This window comes from Salvelinus sp. IW2-2015, unplaced genomic scaffold (assembly GCF_002910315.2).
Source record: "Salvelinus sp. IW2-2015 unplaced genomic scaffold, ASM291031v2 Un_scaffold1892, whole genome shotgun sequence".
Classification (NCBI taxonomy): Eukaryota; Metazoa; Chordata; class Actinopteri; order Salmoniformes; family Salmonidae; genus Salvelinus; species Salvelinus sp. IW2-2015.
Window position 1 is genome coordinate 125,900 of NW_019943254.1, and position 21,584 is coordinate 147,483.

General features: G+C 41.8%; 1 protein-coding gene, 3 long non-coding RNA genes and 1 pseudogene across 7 annotated transcripts in view; 3 read left to right on the forward strand and 2 right to left on the reverse strand.

The window, feature by feature from the left end:
* The window catches only part of LOC112072331 (E3 ubiquitin-protein transferase RMND5B-like), a 10,608-nt pseudogene extending 10,053 nt beyond the window's left edge, over positions 1-555 (forward strand).
* A 1,106-nt stretch (positions 556-1,661) lies between these two features.
* On the reverse strand, positions 1,662-2,521 carry LOC139024800 (uncharacterized). Of its 4 annotated transcripts, none has more exons than XR_011476159.1 (5): positions 2,435-2,521; positions 2,309-2,388; positions 2,008-2,103; positions 1,882-1,929; positions 1,662-1,723 (listed from the first exon to the last, which is right to left on the reverse strand). It is a non-coding gene; the product is annotated as an uncharacterized lncRNA (long non-coding RNA). The 4 variants fall into 4 exon arrangements; XR_011476158.1 differs by having other exon boundaries at positions 2,024-2,103; positions 2,309-2,404; XR_011476157.1 differs by having other exon boundaries at positions 2,309-2,404.
* A 1,423-nt stretch (positions 2,522-3,944) lies between these two features.
* LOC139024801 (uncharacterized) lies at positions 3,945-6,117 on the forward strand. The gene is made up of 3 exons (XR_011476161.1): positions 3,945-4,469; positions 4,542-4,732; positions 5,650-6,117. It is a non-coding gene; the product is annotated as an uncharacterized lncRNA (long non-coding RNA).
* On the forward strand, positions 5,122-5,524 carry LOC139024802 (uncharacterized). Its single transcript, XR_011476162.1, has 2 exons — positions 5,122-5,263; positions 5,407-5,524. It is a non-coding gene; the product is annotated as an uncharacterized lncRNA (long non-coding RNA).
* An 8,613-nt stretch (positions 6,118-14,730) lies between the features above and the next one.
* The window catches only part of slc2a12 (solute carrier family 2 member 12), a 34,724-nt gene continuing 27,870 nt past the window's right edge, over positions 14,731-21,584 (reverse strand). The window contains 3 exon segments of the mRNA XM_070439747.1: positions 14,731-20,796; positions 21,441-21,478; positions 21,481-21,574. Coding sequence (XP_070295848.1) covers positions 20,688-20,796; positions 21,441-21,478; positions 21,481-21,574 — 241 coding nt within the window. The 3' untranslated portion in view covers positions 14,731-20,687.

The following is a 21,584-nucleotide window of genomic DNA, read 5'->3' on the forward strand; positions in this document are numbered from 1 at the left end:
AGGTCTAATCGGCTTCCTGTCCTCACCAGTACCAGTGTCTAAACTGCTTCCTGTCCTCACCAGTACCAGGTGTCTAACTGCTTCCTGTCCCACCAGTACCAGGTGTCTAACTGCTTCCTGTCCTCACCAGTACCAGGTGTCTAACTGCTTCCTGTCCTCAGCCTCCGTTTTACAGTCGTAACACAGCAGAGATGTACGACAACATCCTGACAAGCCCCTGCAGCTCAAACCCAACATCTCTAACGCCTGCAAGCACCATACTGGAGGGACTGCTGCAGAAAAGCCGCACACTACGACTGGGACACAGCCACGACTTTGGTAAGTTGTGGTGTGAGAGAGGCGGAGAGTGTGTGTGTCCAGTGGGTTGGTTAGTGTTTTGATGAACTTGTTGGCCTATCCTAACTCTCTCTCGCTCTCTCTCTCTGTCTCTCTCGCTCTGTCTCTCTCTCTGTCTCTGTCTCTCTCTCTGTCTCTCACTCTGTCTCTGTCTCTGTCTCTCTGTCTCTCTCTCCCTCTCTCTCTCTCTCTCTCTCTCTCTCAGGAGGAGATCAATGAACCACATGTTCTTCTCCCCCATCAACTGGGATGCCCTGACCTCTAAGAAGCTTACCCCCCTTTCAACCCAAACAGTGGTACTTCCCTTTCAACCCAAACGTGGTACGTTCCCTTTCAACCCAAAGCTGGTACTTCCCTTTCACCCAAACGTGGTACTTCCCTTCAACCCAAACGTGTACGTTCCCTTTCAACCCAAACGTGGTACGTTCCCTTTCAACCCAAACGTGGTACGTTCCCTTTCAACCCAAACGTGGTACGTTCCCTTTCAACCCAAACGTGTACGTTCCCTTTCAACCAAACGTGGTACGCCCCTTCAAACCCAAACGTGGTACGCCCCTTCAATAGCACAACATACTTTTTTACAATCGCGTATCCTTTAATAGGAAAATACATTTTACTCTGCCATGTTCAAAATAAAATCTTAACACTCAACTGCATCTTTACATAAAAAGCAAGTCTATTGTGTACCATTATGCCTCTCTGTCTCTCTCTGTCTCTCTTTCTGTCTCTCTCTCTCTGTCTCTCTCTCTTCTCTCTTCTCTCTCTCTCTCTCTCTCTCTGTCTCTTCTCTCTCTCTGTCTCTCTTGTCTGTTTCTCACTCTCTCTCTCTCTCCCTCTGTCGCTCTCTGTCTCTCTCTCACTGTCTGTCTCTGTCTCTCTCTCTCTCCCCCCTACAGACGGGCCCTAATGACCTTCGTCACTTTATCCAGAATTCACAGACGAGCCCGTCCCTCTTCCATTGGCTGTTCCCCTGACTCCTCCCTCATCACTGCCAGCATCACGGAGGCAGCCGAGCCTTCCTAGGATTCAGCTACGCACCCTCCATGGACTCATACCTTAGGAATATCATACCTGTAGATATATTACCTGTAGGATATCACACCTGTAGGGTATCATACCTGTAGGATATCATACCTGTAGGATATCATACCTGTAGGATATCATACCTGTAGGTATCAGTACCTGTAGAATATCATACCTGTAGGATAATCCATACCTGTAGGATATCATACCTGAATATTCATACCTGTAGGATTCATACCTGTAGATATCAAACCTGTAGGATACATAACCTGTAGGATATCAACCTGTAGGATATCAACCTGGTAGGATATCATACCTGTAGGATATCATACCCGTTGGATATCATACCTGTAGGATATCATACCTGTAGAATACTGTGATATATACCTTTAGGATATCATACCTGTAGGAATCATACCTTAGATATATACCTGTAGAATATCATACCTGTAGATATCATACCGTAGGATATCAACCTGTAGGTATATTACCTGTAGGATATATTACCTGTAGAATATCAACCCGTAGGATATCATACCTGTAGGATATCATACCTGTAGAATATCATACCTGAAGATCATACCTGTAGGATATATTACCTGTAGTAATTCATACCTGTAGGATATCATGACCAGTAGTATATCATACCTGTTGGATATCATACCTGTAGGATATCATACCTGTAGGATATCATACCTGTAGGATACATTACCTTTAGGATATATTACCTGTAGAATATCATACCTGTAGGATATCATACCTGTAGGATAATCATACCTGTAGAAAATCATAACCTTAGAATATCATACCTGTATGATTATATTACCTGTAGAATAGCCATACCTGTAGGATATCATACCTTTAGAATATCATACTGTAAATATCATACCTGTAGGATATATTAACTGTAGATATCATACCTGTAGATATCATACTGTAGATATCATACCTGTAGAATATCATACCTGTAGGATATCATACCTGTAGGATATTACACCTGTAGGATATCATACCTGTAGGATATCATACCTATAGAATATCATACCTGAGAATATCATACCTGTAGATATCATACCTGTAGGATATCATATGGACTCCTTCCTACCTACAGACCCCTCCATGGACCTATAGGACACATCATAAACATCCCTATTTACTAACTAAATAGAACAATCCCCATATGAACGGGGTACACACCTGTAGTTCTTACCCCCCCCCACCCTAAGGAGAGGTAGATCTGAATGTTGATTGTATAGAGAATAGGCTCTGGTCTAATGTACTGGCCACTGTATAGGGAATAGGGCCCATGCGTCTAATTACGCACTGTATAGGAATAGGGCTCTGGTCTAATGTACTGCACTGTATAGGGAATAGGGCTCTGGTCTAATGTACTCGCACTGTATAGGGAATTGGGCTCTTGTCTAATGTTACTGCACTGTATAGGGAATAGGGCCTGGTCTAATGTACTCCACTGTTAGGGAATAGGCCCTGTCAATGTACTGCACTGTTATAGGAATAGGGCCCTGGTTCTAATGTACTGCACTGTATAGGGAATAGGGCCCTGGTCTAAGTACTGCACTGTATAGGAAGTAGGCCCTGGTCTAATCTGTACTGCACTGTATAGGAATAGGGCCCTGGTCTAATGTACTGCACTGTATAGGGAATAGGGCTCGGTCTATGTACTCACTGTATAGGGAATAGGCCCTGCGTCTAAAGTACTGCAACTGTATAGGAATAGGGCTCTGGTCTAATGTACTGCAACTGTATAGGAATAGGGCCCTGCGTCTAATGTACTGCACTGTATAGGAATAGGGCTCTGGTCTAATGTACTGCACTGTATAGGAATAGGGCTCTGGTCTAATGTACTGCACTGTATAGGGAATAGGGCCCTGGTCTAATGTACTGCACTGTATAAGAATAGGCCCTGGTCTAATGTACTGCACTGTATAGGAGATAGGGCTCTGGTCTAATGTACTGCACGTATAGGAATAGGGCTCTGGTCTAATGTACTGCACTGTATAGGGAATAGGGCCCTGGTCTAATGTACTGCACTGTATAGGAATAGGGCTCTGGTCTAATGTACTGCACGGATAAAGGGAATAGGGCTCTGGTCTAATGTACTGCACTGTATAGGGATAGGCCCGGTCTAATTACTGCACTGCTATAGAGAATAGGCCCTTGTCAATGACTCACTATAGGGAATAGGCTCTGTCTAATGTACTGCACTGTATAGGAATAGGCTCTGTCTAATGTTACTGCACTGTATAGGAATAGGGCTCTGGTCTAATGTACTGCACTGTATAGAATAGGGCTCTGGTCTAATGTACTGGCACTGTATAGGGAATAGGCCTGGTCTAATGTACTGCACTGTATAGAATAGGGCCCGGTCTAATGTACTGCACTGTATAGGAATAGGCCCTGGTCTAATGTACTGCACTGTATAGGGAATAGGGCCCTGGTCTAATGTACTGCACTATATAGGAATAGGCTCTGGTCTAATGTACTGCACTGTATAGGGAATAGGGCTCTGGTCTAATGTACTGCACTGTATAGAGAATGGGCTCTGGTCTAATGTACTGACACTGTATAGGGAATAGGGCCCTGGTCAACAGTAGTGTACTATATAGGAATAGGGCTCTGGTCTAATGTACTGCACTGTATAGAGAATAGGGCTCTGGTCTAATGTACTGCACTGTATAGGGAATAGGGCCCTGGTCAACAGTAGTGTACTATATAGGGGAAAGGGCTCTGGTCTAATGTACTGCACTGTATAAGAGAATAGGCTCTGGTCTAATATACTGCACTGTATAGGGAATAGGGCCCTGGTCTAATGTACTGCACTGTATAGGAATAGGGCTCTGGTCTAATGTACTGCACTGTATAGGGAATAGCTCTGGTTAATGACTGCACTGTATAGGGAATAGGGCCCTGGTCTAATGTACTGCACTGTATAGGGAATAGGGCTCTGGTCTAATGTACTGCACTGTATAGGGAATAGGGCCCTGGTCTAAAGTAGTGCACTGTATAGGGAATAGGCCCTGGTCTAATGTACTGCACTGTATAGAGAATAGGGCTCTGGTCTAATGTACTGCCACTGTATAGGGAATAGGGCCCTGGTCAACAGTAGTGTACTATATAGGGAATAGGGCTCTGTCTAATGTACTGCACTGTATAGGGAATAGGCCCTGAAATTCAACTCTGGACCTCGAAGCCAATCCACTGTTGTTTTTCGTTGTTCCCCTCTCAACAGGGACTGATTTAGACCTGGGACACCAGGTGGGTGATTCCCCCTCTAATCAGGGCTGATTTAGACTTGGGACACCATGGGGTGATTCCCCTCTAATCAGGGCCTGATTTAGACCTGGGACACCAGGTGGGTGAGTTCCCCTCTAATCAGGGACTGATTTAGACCTGGGACACCAGGTGGGTGATTCCCTCTAATCAGGGCCTGATTTAGACTTGGGACACCAGGTGGGTGATTCCCCTCTAATCAGGGCCTGATTTAGACTTGGACACCAGGTGGTGATTCCCCTCTAATCAGGGACTGATTTAGACCTGGGACACCAGGTGGGTGATTCCCCCTAATCGGGGCCTGATTTAGACTTGGGACACCAGGTGGGTGATTCCCCTCTAATCAGACTGATTTAGACCTGGGACACCAGGTGGTGATTCCCCTCTAATCAGGGCCTGATTTAGACTTGGACACCAGGTGGTGATTCCCCTCTAATCAGGGACTGATTTAGACCTGGGACACCAGTGGGTGATTCCCCTCTAATCAGGGACTGATTTAGACCTGGGACACCAGGTGGGTGATTCCCCTCTAATCAGGGGCCTGATTTAGACTTGGGACACCAGGTGGGTGATTCCCCTCTAATCAGGGCCTGATTTAGACTTGGGACACCAGGTGGTGATTCCCCTCTAATCAGGGCCTGATTTAGACCTGGGACACCAGTTGGGTGGTTCCTCTCTAATCAGGGACTGATTTAGACTTGGACACCAGGTGGGATTCCCCTCTAATCAGGGACTGATTTAGACCTGGGACACCAGGTGGGTGATTCCCCTCTAATCAGGGCCTGATTTAGACTTGGCGACACCAGGGGGTGATTCCCCTCTAATCAGGGACTGATTTAGACCTGGGACACCAGGTGGGTGATTCCCCTCTAATCAGGGCCTTATTTAGACTTGGGACACCAGGTGGGTGATTCCCCTCTAATCAGGGACTGATTTAGACCTGGACACCAGGTGGGTTGATTCCCCTCTAATCAGGCCTGATTTAGACTTGGACACCAGGTGGGTGATTCCCCTCTAATCAGGGACTGATTTAGACCTGGGACACCAGGTGGGTGATTCCCCTCTAATCAGGGCCTGATTTAGACTTGGGACACCAGGTGGGTGATTCCCCTCTAATCAGGGCCTGATTTAGACCTGGGACACCAGGTGGGTGATTCCCCTCTAATCAGGGCCTGATTTAGACTTGCGGACACCAGGTGGGTGATTCCCCTCTAATCAGGGCCTGATTTAGACCTGGGACACCAGGTGGGTGATTCCTCTCTAATCAGGGACTGATTTAGACCTGGGACACCAGGTGGAACAGAACAGCAGCAGTCAGAGTTAAATACCCCTGGGATAGGTGTCATTTGGGATGCAGTTATGGATGGATGGATAGAATGCATTGTGTGTTGAGATCCGTCCTCTCCCCTACTCCCTACCCCCTAATCCCTACTCCCTACTCCCTACTCTCGCTACGCCCCCCCCCCCCCCCCCTTAGTCTTCCAGTCGCCTCTTGATGATGTAGTAATGCTTAAACGTTGTCTGAACTCAACATTCCATTTTAATATTTAGTGTTTTAAGTTCGTTTGTATACCTGGAGTCTATTTGTGTGCTAGTATTAATGTATATGGAACAGGAAACTAAAAATATGATTAAATAATGTATGGAACTATTCATGTTAAATGTTATTGTAAATGGTTGTTATAAATATCTATGTGATCTAAAAAAAATAAAAAAAGTGTACTATTATTAAATCAGGAGTGCTGTCATTGGGGTGTGCTGCAGCTTAGACGTTTGTGACATTGTATTGTCGTGTGTGTGTGTGTGTGTGTGTGTGTGTGTGTGTGTGTGTGTTCTCATGGTAATTATGTCATTCCAACATAGCACACCAGTGTACACAACCACCTCCACTACCACAGGTTATAATGCCATTTTAGCACAGGCTTACAGTCAGACGTTCATATGTTTTGCCTATTGGTGGAATTAAACTCACAATCCTTTTGCAAACACCAACAACTCCTACCCATAACGTACCAACATATTAACAGACAGGTACAACTCCTACCTCTAACATACTAACATATTAACAGGCAGGTACAACTCCTACCCATAACATACCAACATATTAACAGATAGGTACAACTCCTACCTCTAACATACTAACATATTAACAGGCAGGTACAACTCCTACCTCTAACATACCAACATATTAACAGATAGGTACAACTCCTACCTCTAACATACTAACATATTACCAGGCAGGTACAACTCCTACCCATAACATACCAACATATTAACAGATAGGTACAACTCCTACCTCTAACATACCAACATATTACCAGGCAGGTACAACTCCTACCCATAACATATTACCAGGCAGGTACAACTCCTACCTCTAACATACCAACATATTACCAGACAGGTACAACTCCTATCTATAACATACCAACATATTAACAGACAGGTACAACTCCTACCTCTAACATACTAACATATTACCAGGCAGGTACAACTCCTACCTCTAACATACCAACATATTAACAGACAGGTACAACTCCTACCTCTAACATACCAACATATTACCAGACAGGTACAACTCCTACCTCTAACATACCAACATATTACCAATACAACTCCTACCTCTAACATACTAACATATTAACAGACAGGTACAACTGCTACCCATAACATACTAACATATTACCATATAATAGGAATAGTGAGAGTAACTAGGTTATATAGGGAATAGTGAGAGTAACTAGGTTATATATGGAATAGTGAGAGTATTAAACTAGGTTATATAGGGAATAGTGAGAGTAACTAGGTTATATATGGAATAGTGAGAGTAACTAGGTTATATATGGAATAGTGAGAGTATTAAACTAGGTTATATATGGAATAGTGAGAGTAACTAGGTTATATAGGGAATAGTGAGAGTAACTAGGTTATATAGGGAATAGTGAGTAACTAGGTTATATAGGGAATAGTGAGAGTAACTAGGTTATATAGGGAATAGTGAGAGTAAACTAGGTTATATATGGAATAGTGAGAGTATTAATAGTTATATAGGGAAATGTGAGTAGTAACTAGGTTATATATGGACATAGTGAGAGTAAACTAGGTTATATAGGGAATAGTGAGAGTATTAAACTAGGTTATATAGGGAATATGGAGAGTAACTAGGTTATATAGGGAATAGTGAGAGTAACTAGGTTATATAGGGGAATAGTGAAGTAACTAGGTTATATATGGAATAGTGAGAGTAACTAGGTTATATATGGAATATGAGAGTAACCTAGGTTATATAGGGAATAGTGAGAGTAACTACGGTTATAAATATGGAATAGTGAGAGTATAGTTATATAGGGAATAGTGTAGTAAACTAGGTTATATAGGGAATAGTGAGTACACTAGGTTTATAGGGAATAGTGAGAGTAACTAGGTTTATATGGAATAGTGAGAGTAACTAGGTTAATAGGGAATAGTGAGAGTAACTAGGTTATATAGGGAATAGTGAGAGTACTAGTTATATATGGAATAGTGAGAGTAATAGGTTAAAATAGGGAATAGTGAGAGTAATAGGTTATATAGGGATAGTGTGTTAACTATAGTAGTGGAATAGTGAGAGTACACTAGTTATATAGAATATGATGAGTACTAGTTGGTTTAAATAGGGAATAGTGAGTAACTAGGTTATATATGGAATAGTGAGAGTAACTAGGTATATAGGAATAGTGAGTAGTATTAACTAGGTTATATAGAGGAATATGAGAGTATAACTAGGTTATATAGGGAATAGTGAGAGTATTAAACTAGGTTATATAGGGAATATGTGTAGTACACTAGGTTATATAGGGAATATGTGAGTAACTAGTTATATAGGAATAGTGAGTAACTAGTTATATAGGGAATAGTGAGAGATTAAACTAGTTATATAGGAATAGTGAGAGTATTAACTAGGTTATATAGGGAATAGTGAGAGTAACTAGGTTATAGGGAATAGTGAGTAACTAGGTTATATAGGGAATAGTGAGTAACACTAGGTTATATAGGGAATAGTGAGAGTAACTAGGTTATATAGGGAATAGTGAGAGTAACTAGGTTATATAGGGAATAGTGAGTAACTAGGTTATATAGGGAATAGTGTGAGTAACTAGGTTATATAGGGAATGTGAGAGTATTAAACTAGGTTATATATGGAATAGTGAGAGTATTAACTAGGTTATATAGGGATAGTGAGAGTAACTAGGTTATATAGGGAATAGTGAGTAACTAGGTTATATAGGGAATAGTGAGTAACTAGGTTATATAGGGAATAGTGAGTAACTAGGTATATAGGGAATAGTGAGAGTAAACTAGGTTATATAGGGAATGTGAGTAACTAGGTTATATAGGGAATAGTGAGTAACTAGGTTATATAGGGATAGTGAGAGTATTAACTAGGTTATATATGGAATAGTGAGAGTAACTAGGTTTATATAGGGAATAGTGAGTAACTAGGTTATATAGGGAATAGTGAGAGTAACTAGGTTATATATGGAATAGTGAGAGTAACTAGGTTATATATGCAATAGTGAGAGTAACTAGGTTATATATGGAATAGTGAGAGTATTAAACTAGGTTATATAGGGAATAGTGAGAGTAACTAGGTTATATAGGAATAGTGAGAGTAACTAGGTTATATATGGAATAGTGAGAGTAACTAGGTTATATAGGGAATAGTGAGAGTAACTAGGTTATATAGGGAATAGTGAGAGTATTAAACCAGGTTATATAGGGAATAGTGAGTAACTAGGTTATATAGGGAATAGTGAGGTAACTAGGTTATATAGGGAATAGTGAGAGTAACTAGGTTATATATGGAATAGTGAGAGTAACTAGGTTATATATGGAATAGTGAGAGTAACTGGTTATATAGGGAATAGTGAGAGTAACTAGGTTATATATGGAATAGTGAGAGTAACTAGGTTATATAGGGAATAGTGAGAGTAACTAGGTTATATAGGGAATAGTGAGAGTAACTAGGTTATATATGGAATAGTGAGAGTTACTAGGTATATAGGGAATAGTGGTTATATAGGGAATAGTGAGAGTAACTAGGTTATATATGGAATAGTGAGAGTAACTAGGTTATATATGGAATAGTGAGAGTAACTAGGTTATATAGGGAATAGTGGTTATATAGGGAATAGTGAGAGTAACTAGGTTATATATGGAATAGTGAGAGTAACTAGGTTATATAGGGAATAGTGAGAGTATTAAACTAGGTTATATAGGGAATAGTGAGAGTAACTAGGTTATATAGGGAATAGTGAGAGTAACTAGGTTATATATGGAATAGTGAGGTAACTAGGTTATATATGGAATAGTGAGAGTATTAAACTAGGTTATATATGGAATAGTGAGAGTAACTAGGTTATATAGGGAATAGTGAGAGTATTAACCTAGGTTATATATGGAATAGTGAGAGTACCTAGGTTATATAGGGAATAGTGAGAGTATTAAACTAGGTATATAGGGAATAGTGAGAGTAACTAGGTTATATAGGGAATAGTGAGAGTAACTAGGTTATATATGGAATAGTGAGAGTAACTAGGTTATATATGGAATAGTGAGAGTAACTAGGTTATATATGGAATAGTGAGAGTAACTAGGTTATATATGGAATAGTGAGAGTAACTAGGTTATATATGGAATAGTGAGAGTAACTAGGTATATAGGGAATAGTGAGAGTAACTAGGTTATATATGGAATAGTGAGAGTAACTAGGTTATATAGGAATAGTGAGAGTAACTAGGTTATATGGGAATAGTGAGTAACTAGGTTATATAGGGAATGGTGAGAGTAACTAGGTTATATATGGAATAGTGAGAGTAACTAGGTTATATAGGGAATAGTGAGAGTATTAAACTAGGTTATATAGGGAATAGTGAGAGTAACTAGGTTATATATGGAATAGTGAGAGTAACTAGGTTATATATGGAATAGTGAGAGTATTAAACTAGGTTATATATGATAGTGAGAGTAACTAGGTTATATATGGAATAGTGAGAGTAACTAGGTTATATAGGGAATAGTGAGAGTATTAAACTAGGTTATATATGGAATAGTGAGAGTAACTAGGTTATATATGGAATAGTGAGAGTAACTAGGTTATTATAGGGAATAGTGAGAGTAACTAGGTTATATATGGAATAGTGAGAGTAACTAGGTTATATAGGGAATAGTGAGAGTAACTAGGTTATATATGGAATAGTGAGAGTAACTAGGTTTAATAGGGAATAGTGAGAGTAACTAGGTTATATAGGGAATAGTGAGAGTAACCAGGTTATATATGGAATAGTGAGAGTAACTAGGTTATATAGGGAATAGTGAGAGTATTTAACTAGGTTATATAGGGAATAGTGAGAGTAACTAGGTTATATATGGAATAGTGAGAGTAACCAGGTTATATATGGAATAGTGAGAGTACTAGGTTATATAGGGAATAGTGAGAGTATTAAACTAGGTTATATATGGAATAGTGAGAGTAACTAGGTTATATAGGGAATAGTGAGAGTAACTAGGTTATATAGGAATAGTGAGAGTAACTAGGTTATATAGGGAATAGTGAGAGTAACTAGGTTATATATGGAATAGTGAGAGTAACTAGGTTATATAGGAATAGTGAGAGTAACTAGGTTATATAGGGATAGTGAGAGTAACTAGGTTATATAGGGAATAGTGAGAGTAACTAGGTTATATAGGGATAGTGAGTAACTAGGTTATATAGGGAATAGTGAGAGTATTAAACTTGGTTATATATGGAATAGTGAGAGTAACTAGGTTATATAGGGAATAGTGAGAGTAACTAGGTTATATATGGAATAGTGAGAGTATTAAACTAGGTTATATAGGGAATAGTGAGAGTAACTAGGTTATATATGGATAGTGAGAGAATGGTAGATCTCCAGGAACAAGGTTGGAGTTAAAACCTACAGGAGGGTCTCTCTCCAGGAACAGGGTTGGAGTTAAAACCTACAGGAGGGTATCTCTCCAGGAACAGGGTTGGTGTTAAACCTACAGGAGGGTCTCTCTCCAGGAACAGGGTTGAAGTTAAAACCTACAGGAGGGTATCTTTCCAGGAACAAGGTTGGAGTTAAAACCTACAGGAGGGTTTCTCTCCAGGAACCAGGGTTGGTGTTAAAACCTACAGGAGGGTGTCTCTCCAGGAACAGGGTTGGAGTTAAAACCTACAGGAGGGTATCTCTCTCCAGGAACAGGGTTGGAGTTAAACCTACAGGAGGGTATCTCTCCAGGAACAGGGTTGGGGTTAAAACCTACAGGAGGGTCTCTCTCCAGGAACAGGGTTGGAGTCAAAACCTACAGGAGGGTATCTCTCCAGGAACAGGGTTGGAGTTAACCCTACAGGAGGGTAATCTCTCCAGGAACAGGGTTGGAGTTTAAAACACTACAGGAGGGTATCTTCCCAGGAACAGGGTTAGAGTTAAAACCTCCGGAGGGTTTCTCTCCAGGAACAGGGTTGGAGTTAAACCTACAGGAGGGTATCTCTCCAGGAACAGGGTTGGAGTTAAAACCTCAGGAGGGTCTCTCTCCAGGAAACAGGGTTAGAGTTAAAACCTCCAGGAGGGTATTTCTCCAGGAACAAGGTTGGAGTTAAAACCTACAGGAGGGTATCTTTCCAGGAACAGGGTTGGGGTTAAAACCTACAGGAGGGTATCTCTCCAGGAACAGGGTTGGAGTTAAAACCTACAGGAGGTAATCTTCTCCAGGAACAGGGTTGAAGTTAAAACCTACAGGAGGGTTTCTCTCCAGGAACAGGGTTGGAGTTAAAACCTACAGGAGGGTATCTCTCCAGGAACAGGGTTGGAGTTAAAACCTACAGGACCGTATCTCTCCAGCGCCCTGCTCTAATAGTATTTACAATTGTCTGAGTTACTGGAATTTTGCAAACCTTTTTTTCCTAGAAGTTGTTCCATTTCTCACACAACTATTGCTGACTGGTAAGACCCTAATGCCTAATTTATAGTATAGGGTCAACCAAGTTGTCACGGTCGTGTGGAGAGACGGACCAAGGCGCAGCGTGATATTGATACATCTTCTCTTTATTAATGAAGATGAATGAACACGACACGAAACACTTTAACAAACTAACAAAAAACAACAAACAACCGTGAAGCTAAATAACGTAAGTGCACAGACAAGCAACAAACGTTCTACATAGACAATTACCCACAAATACCTAAAGCCTATGGCTACCTTAAATATGGCTCCCAATCAGAGACAACAATAACCAGCTGTCTCTGATTGAGAACCAAATCAGGCAACCATAGACTTTTCTAAACACCTACACTCAACCATAGACATACCTAGACACATACACTCAACACAAACCCATACACTACACCCAACACCCCCTTTACCATATAAAACACCCAAAACACAAACATACCCCATGTCACACCCTGACCTAACTAAAATAATAACGAAAACAAAGAATACTAAGGCCAGGGCGTGACACAAGTTGTGCTGTGCTGGTTAATTATTAGTCATCCGACATCGTTGTTGGAACTGTGCTGGGAGTTGAACATATCTGAGCCAGGACAGCATAGTTCAAGTTAGCCCTGTTCAAATCAAATCACATCTTATTGGTCACATACACGCCTTTAGCAGATGCGAAATGCTTGTGTTTCTAGCTTCGACAGTGCAGTAATATATAACAAGTAATATCTAACAAATTACACAACAATACACACAATACACACAAATATAGGTAAAGGAATGGAATGAAGAATATATACATATATGGATGAGCGATGTCAGAGAGGAATGGACTAAGATACAGTAGAATAGGATAGAATACAGTATATACATATGAGATGAGTAATACATAGACTAAGATACAGTAGAATAGGATAGAATACAGTATATACATATGAGATGAGTAATACATAGACTAAGATACAGTATGTAAACATTATTAAAGTGACTAGTGTTCCATTTATTAAAGGGGCCAGTGATTTCAAGTCTGTGTATATAGGGCAGCAGCCTCTAATGTGCTAGTGATGGCTATTGAACAGTTTGATGGCCTTGAGATAGAAGCTGTTTTTCAGTCTCTGGGTCCCAGCTTTGATGCACCTGTACTGACCTCGCCTTCTGGATGGTAGCGGGGTGAACAGGCAGGTCCTCGGGTGGGATGTCCTTGATGATCTTTTTGGCCTTCCTGTGACATCGGGTGCTGTAGGTGTCCCGTGTCCCGTGTGGCTCAGTTGGTAGAGCATGGCGCTTGCAACGCCAGGGTTGTGGGTTCATTCCCCACGGGGGGACCAGGATGAATATGTATGAACTGTCCAATTTGTAAGTCGCTCTGGATAAGAGCGTCTGCTAAATGACTTAAATGTAAATGTAATGTAAATGTGTCCTGGAGGGCAGGTAGTTTGCCCCCGGTGATGCGTTGTGCAGACTTCACTACCCTCTGGAGAGCCTCACGTTTGAGGGCGGTGCAGTTGCTGTACCAAGCGGTGATACCGTGAGAGTATCACCGCGGGGGATACCGCGGGGTTCAGACCCAGAGCCTCAAGCTTAATGATGAGCTTGGAGGGTACTATGGTGTTTAAGGCTGAGCTGTAGTCAATGAACAGATGGGATAAGGCAATGTGCAGTGCGATGGTGATTGCATTATTGGTAGGCTGTCATTGTAAATAAGAATCTGTTCTTAACTGACTTTCCTAGTTAAATAAAGGTTAAATAAAAAATAAATAAGAAAGAACCACAAAATAGCAAAGTTGGGTCGAAGCTCGCAAGACGACAGGAAGTACGGCGCCATCTTCTTAACGTGTACGTGCTAACATGTTTCACCAGTTGGGAATCCCTCTTGTGTGAGATATCACAAACATACCTGTCTGTGTACACTGTCCCTGATGCAGTGAAAATAACAAATAACATCTAAAAAGGAAGCTTTATGCGACATCTTTTGGAGTGCGGACCCGTCACACCTGTTTGCTTATCTGAATTTAGGGGTTTGACGCACCAACCAAATCTTTGGGACGATGATCCTCTTTTGACATCACAAACAAAACACAACATTATTCTCGTTAATGATCTACTTTGGATTGTTTTTATTATTACAAAAATACAGTATTAGATGTGTCTATCTTTCAACAGTTTGGCAACTAAGATACAAAAACATCTCCCATCCCAACGTACAGCAGAAACCCCCAGCTGCCTTTGGTCACCTAGGAAGTGTTCCAAACAGCACACTGTTCCCCAATGCAGTGCACTACCTGTAGAGCTCTGGTCAAAAGTAGTGCTCTACATAGGGAATAGAGTGCCATTTGGGACGCACTAATGGCCATTAGACAGGAGGACAGTAGGCTACAGATGGGCTGGTCATACCTGGATGTCATAAGGTGAATGCACCAATTTGTAAGTCGCTCTGGATAAGAGCGTCTGCTAAATGACTTAAATGTAAATGTAAATGTAGTCTGCTCACTGCAGTGTTTCACAACTCCGGCGGGAACAGGAAACCACAGCTGATGTTCTGGATCAGAGGTGAAAGGTCAAACACTGGTTCCAATGGAGACATTTTTATGTCAATATCAAATCATTTCTGGATAACAATTATGTACCTTACTGTGATTGTTTCTTTTTTTTTGACCGTTTTAAATGAAAACAAACAGGATTTTTAGCAAAGATATTTTAAAAAAAGAAGAAAAATAACTGTTATTGGTAGAGAGGTTAATTTTGAACATTATTTTTAATTGGCCTATTAACTAATGTACCACCCTTCCCTATAAATTCACATTTCAGGCAGGCTTTTCAAACAGCTATTACATTGAAACGACAAACATTTCACAGTACTATTCCAATGCCATATGGCTGTGTGCTGTACTATACTGAACAAAAATATATAAACGTAACATGTTTCATGTGCTGAAATAAAAAAATACCAGACATTTTTCATACGTACAAAAAAAATGCTTATTTATCTCAAATTTTGTGCACAAATTTGTTTCCATCCCTGTTAGTGAGCTTTTCTCCTTTGCCAAGATAAYCCATCCACCTGACAGGTGTGGCATATCATGAAGGTGATTAAACAGCATAATTACACGGGTGCACCTTGTGCTGGGGACAATAAAAGGCCACTCTAAAATGTGCAGTTTTCTCACAACAACACAATGCCACAGACGTCTCAAGTTTTGAGGGAGTGTGCAATTGGCATGCTGACAGCAGGAATGTCCAACAGAGCTGTTGACAGAAAATTGAATGTTCATTTCTCTACCATAAGCTGCCTCCAACGTCATTTTAGAGAATTTTGCAGTACCTCCAACCGGCTTCACAACCGCAGACCACGTGTAACCACGCCTGAGCCCCTGCCCAGTCACGTGAATCCCATAGATTAGTGCCTAATTTATTTATTTATTTCCTTATAGAGAATGTACTGTAACTCAGTAAAATTGTAAAAACTGTTGCATGTTGCGTTTATATTTTTTGTTCAGTAAATATAAAACACAGGAAAATCACGTTTTTGACTGCAGTGGCCTTTAAGACACTGTTTCTCAACTCCGGTTTCCAACCGTACGAACTCTTATTGTAGCTCGGGACAAACACACCTGGAGTGTATTCAGTAGTCGGATTTAGTTGAAAAACGTTTTGTCTGTTGCAAAATGTTTTTAGTCTTTTACAAAGCTTTTTGTCTGTTGCAAAACGTGAAAACGGAAACAGTTTACTCTAAATGGAAAACGTTTTGCATCGAAAACAAGACTTTCTATTGGACAAATTCAGGTTGATGCCTCCCGATTTTGTTCCATTTGCTGCTCTGTTTGCTTCCGAGAGTAAACGGATTCTGTTGCACAACGTTTTGCAACATCTGCTATCAATGTATACACACTTGATTCAGCTGGTTAAGGGCTAGATTATTAGTTAACTGACTGACTCAGGTTTTCTTGTGAGGACTGTAATTAAGAAACTCAGCTGTAAACCATGTCCAGAACAGATCATTGTGTACAGACAGGTCAGACAGTAACAGATACAGCCACATCAGTGGTGGCTGGTTGCACATTAAATGGGAGAATGGGCTCATAGTAAAGGAACAGAATGAATGGAACAGTAAAAAACACATGAAACCATTCCATTGATTCCATTCCAGTCATTTATATGAACCTGTCCTCCCCTCACTACCACTGTACCATCTTATCGGAAAGTATTCAGACCCCTTGACTTTTTCCACATTCTGTTACATTACAGCCTTATTCTAAAATGGATTAAAAATATTTTTTTAATCCTCAGCAATCTACACACAATACACCATAATGACATCACAATACCCCATAATGACATCACAATACCCCATAATGACATCACAATACATCATAATGATATAACGAAAACAGGTTTTTAGACATTTTTATTCAGACCCTTTGATATTTTACTCATAATGCAGATCAGGTGCATCCTGTTTCCATTGATCATCCTTGAGATGTTTCTACAACTTGATTGGAGTCCAACCGTGGTAAATTCAATTGATTGGACATGATTTGGAAAGGCACACACCTGTCTATATAAGGTTCCACAGTTGACAGTGCATGTCAGAGCAAAAACCAAGCCATGAGGTAGAAGGAATTGTCCGTAGCGCTCCGAGACAGGATTGAGTCGAGGCACAGATCTGGGAAAGGGTACCAAAACATTTCTGCAGCGTTGAAGGTCCCCAAGAACACAGTGTCCTCCATCATTCTTAAATGGAAGAAGTTTGGAACCACCAAGACTCTTCCTAAAGCTGGCCACCCGGCCAAACTGAGCAATTGGGGGAGAAGGGCCTTGGTCAGGGAGGTGACTAAGAACCCGATGGTCAATCTGACAGAGCTCCAGAGCTCCAGGAAACCTGGCACCATCCCTACGGTGAAGCATGGTGGTGGCAGCATCATGCTGTGGGGATGTTTTTCAGCGGTAGTGGACTCAAATCAAATCACATTGTATTGGTCACATACACATGGTCAGCAGATGTTAATATGAGTGTAGTGAAATGCTTGTGATTCTAGGTCCGTCAGTGCATTAATATCTTACAAGTAATCTAACAATTTCACTACAACTACCTAATGCACACAAGTGTAAAGAGATGGAATAAGAATATGTACATATAAATATATGGATGAGCGATGGCCGAGCAGCATAGGCAAGATGCAGTAGATGGTATAAAATACAGTATATACATATGATATGAGTAATTTAAGATATGTAAACATGATTAGTGGCATTATTTAAAGTGACTAGTGATACCTTCATTAAATCCATTTATTAAAGTGGCCAATGATTTGAGTCTGTATGTTGGCAGCAGCCTCTCTATGTTAGTGATGGCTGTTTAACAGTCTGGTGGCCTTGAGATAGAAGCTGTTTTTCAGTCTCTCGGTCCCTGCTTTGATGCACCTGTACTGACCTCGCCTTCTGGATGATAGCGAGGTGAACAGGCAGTGGCTCAGGTGGTTGTTGTCCTTGATGATCTTTTTGGCCTTCCTGTGACATCGGGTGGTGTAGGTGTCGTGGAGGGCAGGTAGTTTGCCCCCGGTGATGCATTGTGCAGACCTCACTACCCTCTGGAGAGCCTTACGGTTGTGGGCGGTGCAGTTGCCGTACCAGGCTGTGATACAGCCCAACAGGATGCTCTCGATTGTGCATCTGTAGAAGTTTGTGAGGGTTTTAGGGGCCAAGCCAAATTTCTTCAGCCTACTGAGGTTGAAGAGGCGCTGCTGCGCCTTCTTCACAACGCTGTCTGTGTGGGTGGACCAATTCAGTTTGTCAGTGATGTGTACGCAGAGGAACTTGAAGCTTTCCACCTTCTCCACTACTGTCCCGTCAATGTGGATAGGGGGCTGCTCCCTCTGCTGTTTCCTGAAGTCCGCGATCATCTCCTATGTTTTGTTGACGTTGAGGGAGAGGTTGTTTTCCTGACACCACACTCCGAGGGCCCTCACCTCCTCCCTCTAGGCCGTCTTGTCGTTGTTGGTAATCAAGCCTACCACTGTGTGTCGTCTGCAAACTTGATGATTGAGTTGGAGGCGTGCATGACCACGCAGTCGTGGGTGAACAGGGAGTACAGGAGAGGGCTGAGCACACACCCTTGTGGGGCCCCAGTATTGAGGATCAGCGGGGTGGAGATGTTGTTTCCTACCTTCACCACCTGGGGGCGGCCCGTCAGGAAGTCCAGAACCCAATTGTACAGGGTGGGGTTGAGACCCAGGGCCTCAAGCTTAATGATGAGCTTGGAGGGTACTATGGTGTTGAATGCTGAGCTGCAGTCAATGAACAGCATTCTTACATAGCTATTCCTCTTGTCCAGACGGGATAGGGCAGTGTGCAGTGTGATGGCGATTGCATCGTCTGTGGACCTATTGGGGCGGTAAGCAAATTAAAGTGGGTCTAGGGTGTCAGTTAAGGTAGATGTGATATGATCCTTGACTAGTCTCTCAAAGCACATCATGATGACAGAAGTGAGTGCTACGGGGCGGTAGTCATTTAGTTCAGTTACCTTTGCCTTTTTGGGTACAGGAACAATGGTGGCCATCTTGAATTATGTGGGGACAGCAGACTGGGATAGGGAGCGATTGAATATGTTCGTAAACACACCAGCCAGATCGAGGCAAAGATGAACGGAGCAAAGCACAGAGAGATCCTTGATGAAAACCTGCTCCAGAGCGCTCAGGACCTCAGACTGGGGTGAAGGTTCACCTTCCAACAGGACAACAACCCTAAACACACAGCCACGACAATGCAGGAGTGGCTTCGGGACAAGTCTCTGAATGTCTTTGAGTTGGCCCAGCCAAAGGCTGGACTGAAACCTGATCGAACGTCTCTGTAGAGACCTGAAAATAGCTGTGCAGCGACGCTCCCAATCCAACCTGACAGAACTTGAGAGGATCTGCAGAGAGGAATGGGAGAAACTCCCCAAATACAGGTGTGCCAAGCTTATAGAGTCATACCCAAGAAGACTCGAGGCTGTAATCGCTGCCCAAGGTGCTTCAACAAAATACTGAGTAAAGGGTCTGAATAGCTACAGTACCAGTCACCTACTCATTCAAGAGTGTGCAAAGCTGTCATCAAGGCAAAGGGTGGCTACTTTGAAGAATCTCAAATATATAATATTTGTTTTGATTTGTTTAACACTTTTTTGGATACTACATGATTCCATATGTGTTATGTCATAGATTTGATGTCTTCACTATTAATCTACAATGTAGAAAATAATAAATAAAAAAATTAAAAAAAATAGAATGAGTAGGTGTGTCCATACTTTTGACTTGTACTGTATGTAAATGTAATATAATTAATTTTTTATAATAATTTTTTGCTTTGTCATTATGGGGTATTGTGAATAGATTGATGAGGGGGGGGGGAAACGATTTAATCCATTTCGGAATAAGGCTGTAACCTAACAAAATGTGGAAAAAGTCAAGGGCACTGAATACCAGTGGAAACAGTACCTTAAACCTCATTTACACAGAGACAAAACGTCTTATTTAAAGAAAAAACATTTTGTTACCTTCTTCTTTGTAAAGGTATGTAAAAGGGGTAGTGGGTCAAATAGATGGTATATAACTTGATACATTTTGACCCAGCTCGAGAACATGTGTCCCAATATCAAACTGGTATGAACGGAGGTGTGTTTAAATTCATTAAAACGTCTACTGTTTAACACCTCCCTAACTTGAAACAGTCCCTGTTTGAATAAATTCGGGGTCATACAGAAAATTGCTTATTTTTTCCCCCAAGGTAAAATCCTGTGTATTCTGTTTGAAAACAGTAGAAAGTGCTACAAACAGGTTAGCAATCCAGAGGACAGACAGACAGGTCAGAGGTCAGAGAGCAAGAGTTCCATCTGAGCCTCAGGGTTGCTCTCTCAATGGGGGGGAGGGAAGGAGGAAGGGAGCAAGAAAGTGATCTCATAGTCATATGGTTGTTCTCCTTCTATCGTCCCTATTCTATCTCTCTCCTCCTCCTTTCTCGGCCTCCCTCCTCTCCATTTCTCGCATTTCCTCTCTCCTCCTTCGTCCCTCTGCTGTGGACAGCTAGGTGAGAGGGTGAGGGGTCAGAGTTGCGAGTTCAGGGGTCCTGTGAATGGTGAACAGAGTCTCCTGGGGTTGCACTCGACGCCAAAACCTCACCTTCAGCTGTTTTCTAGGTGAAGAGAGAGAGAGATAGAGAGAGAGAGGTAGAGAGATAGAGACAGAAAGCAAGAGAGAGAGAAGAGAGAGAGAGAGAGAGGAGGTAGAGACAGAAAAGCAAGAAGAGAAAGGGAGAGAGAGAGAGAGAGGGAGAGATAGAGACAGAAAGCAAGAGAGGGAGAGAAGAGAGAGAGAGAGAGAGAGAGAGAGAGAGAGAGAGAGAGAGAGAGAGAGAGAGAGAGAGAGAGAGAGAGAAAGCAAAGAGAGAGAGGTAGAGAGAGAGAGACAGAGATGTTATTGAGAGACAGAGAGCAAGAGAGAGCGGTAGAGAGAGAGAGAGACATAGATGTATTGAGAGACCAGAGAGCAAGAGAGAGCGGAGAGAGAGAGAGAGAGAAGAGAGAGAGAGTGCAAGAAAGGTAGAGATATAAGTAGGGAGAGAGGAGGAGCAGAGGGAGAGAGGAGAGATATATGAGTTTAGAGCTAGCAAGAGGTTGTCTTGACCAATATTGACCAAGTCAAACCACTTCTTACACTAGAACTCTTGAACTAACATTTGGTAGGTATGGGGTGTACGTCTAGGAACTAGGTAGATGTTTGGGTGGTGGTGAACTAAAGATTTCTTGACTGGGTGTGTGTGTGTTGGGGGGGTTTTACTTCTTGGCCAGTTCCTTAGAGATCTGTTCCAGTGTGGCGTCCCTGAGGTCTCTGGGATGAAGAGGATGACGAAGACCAGCAGGATGAAGCTTATGGTGGCGTACAGGAACATCACGTTGGGAACACCAACCTCTCTGGCGGAGG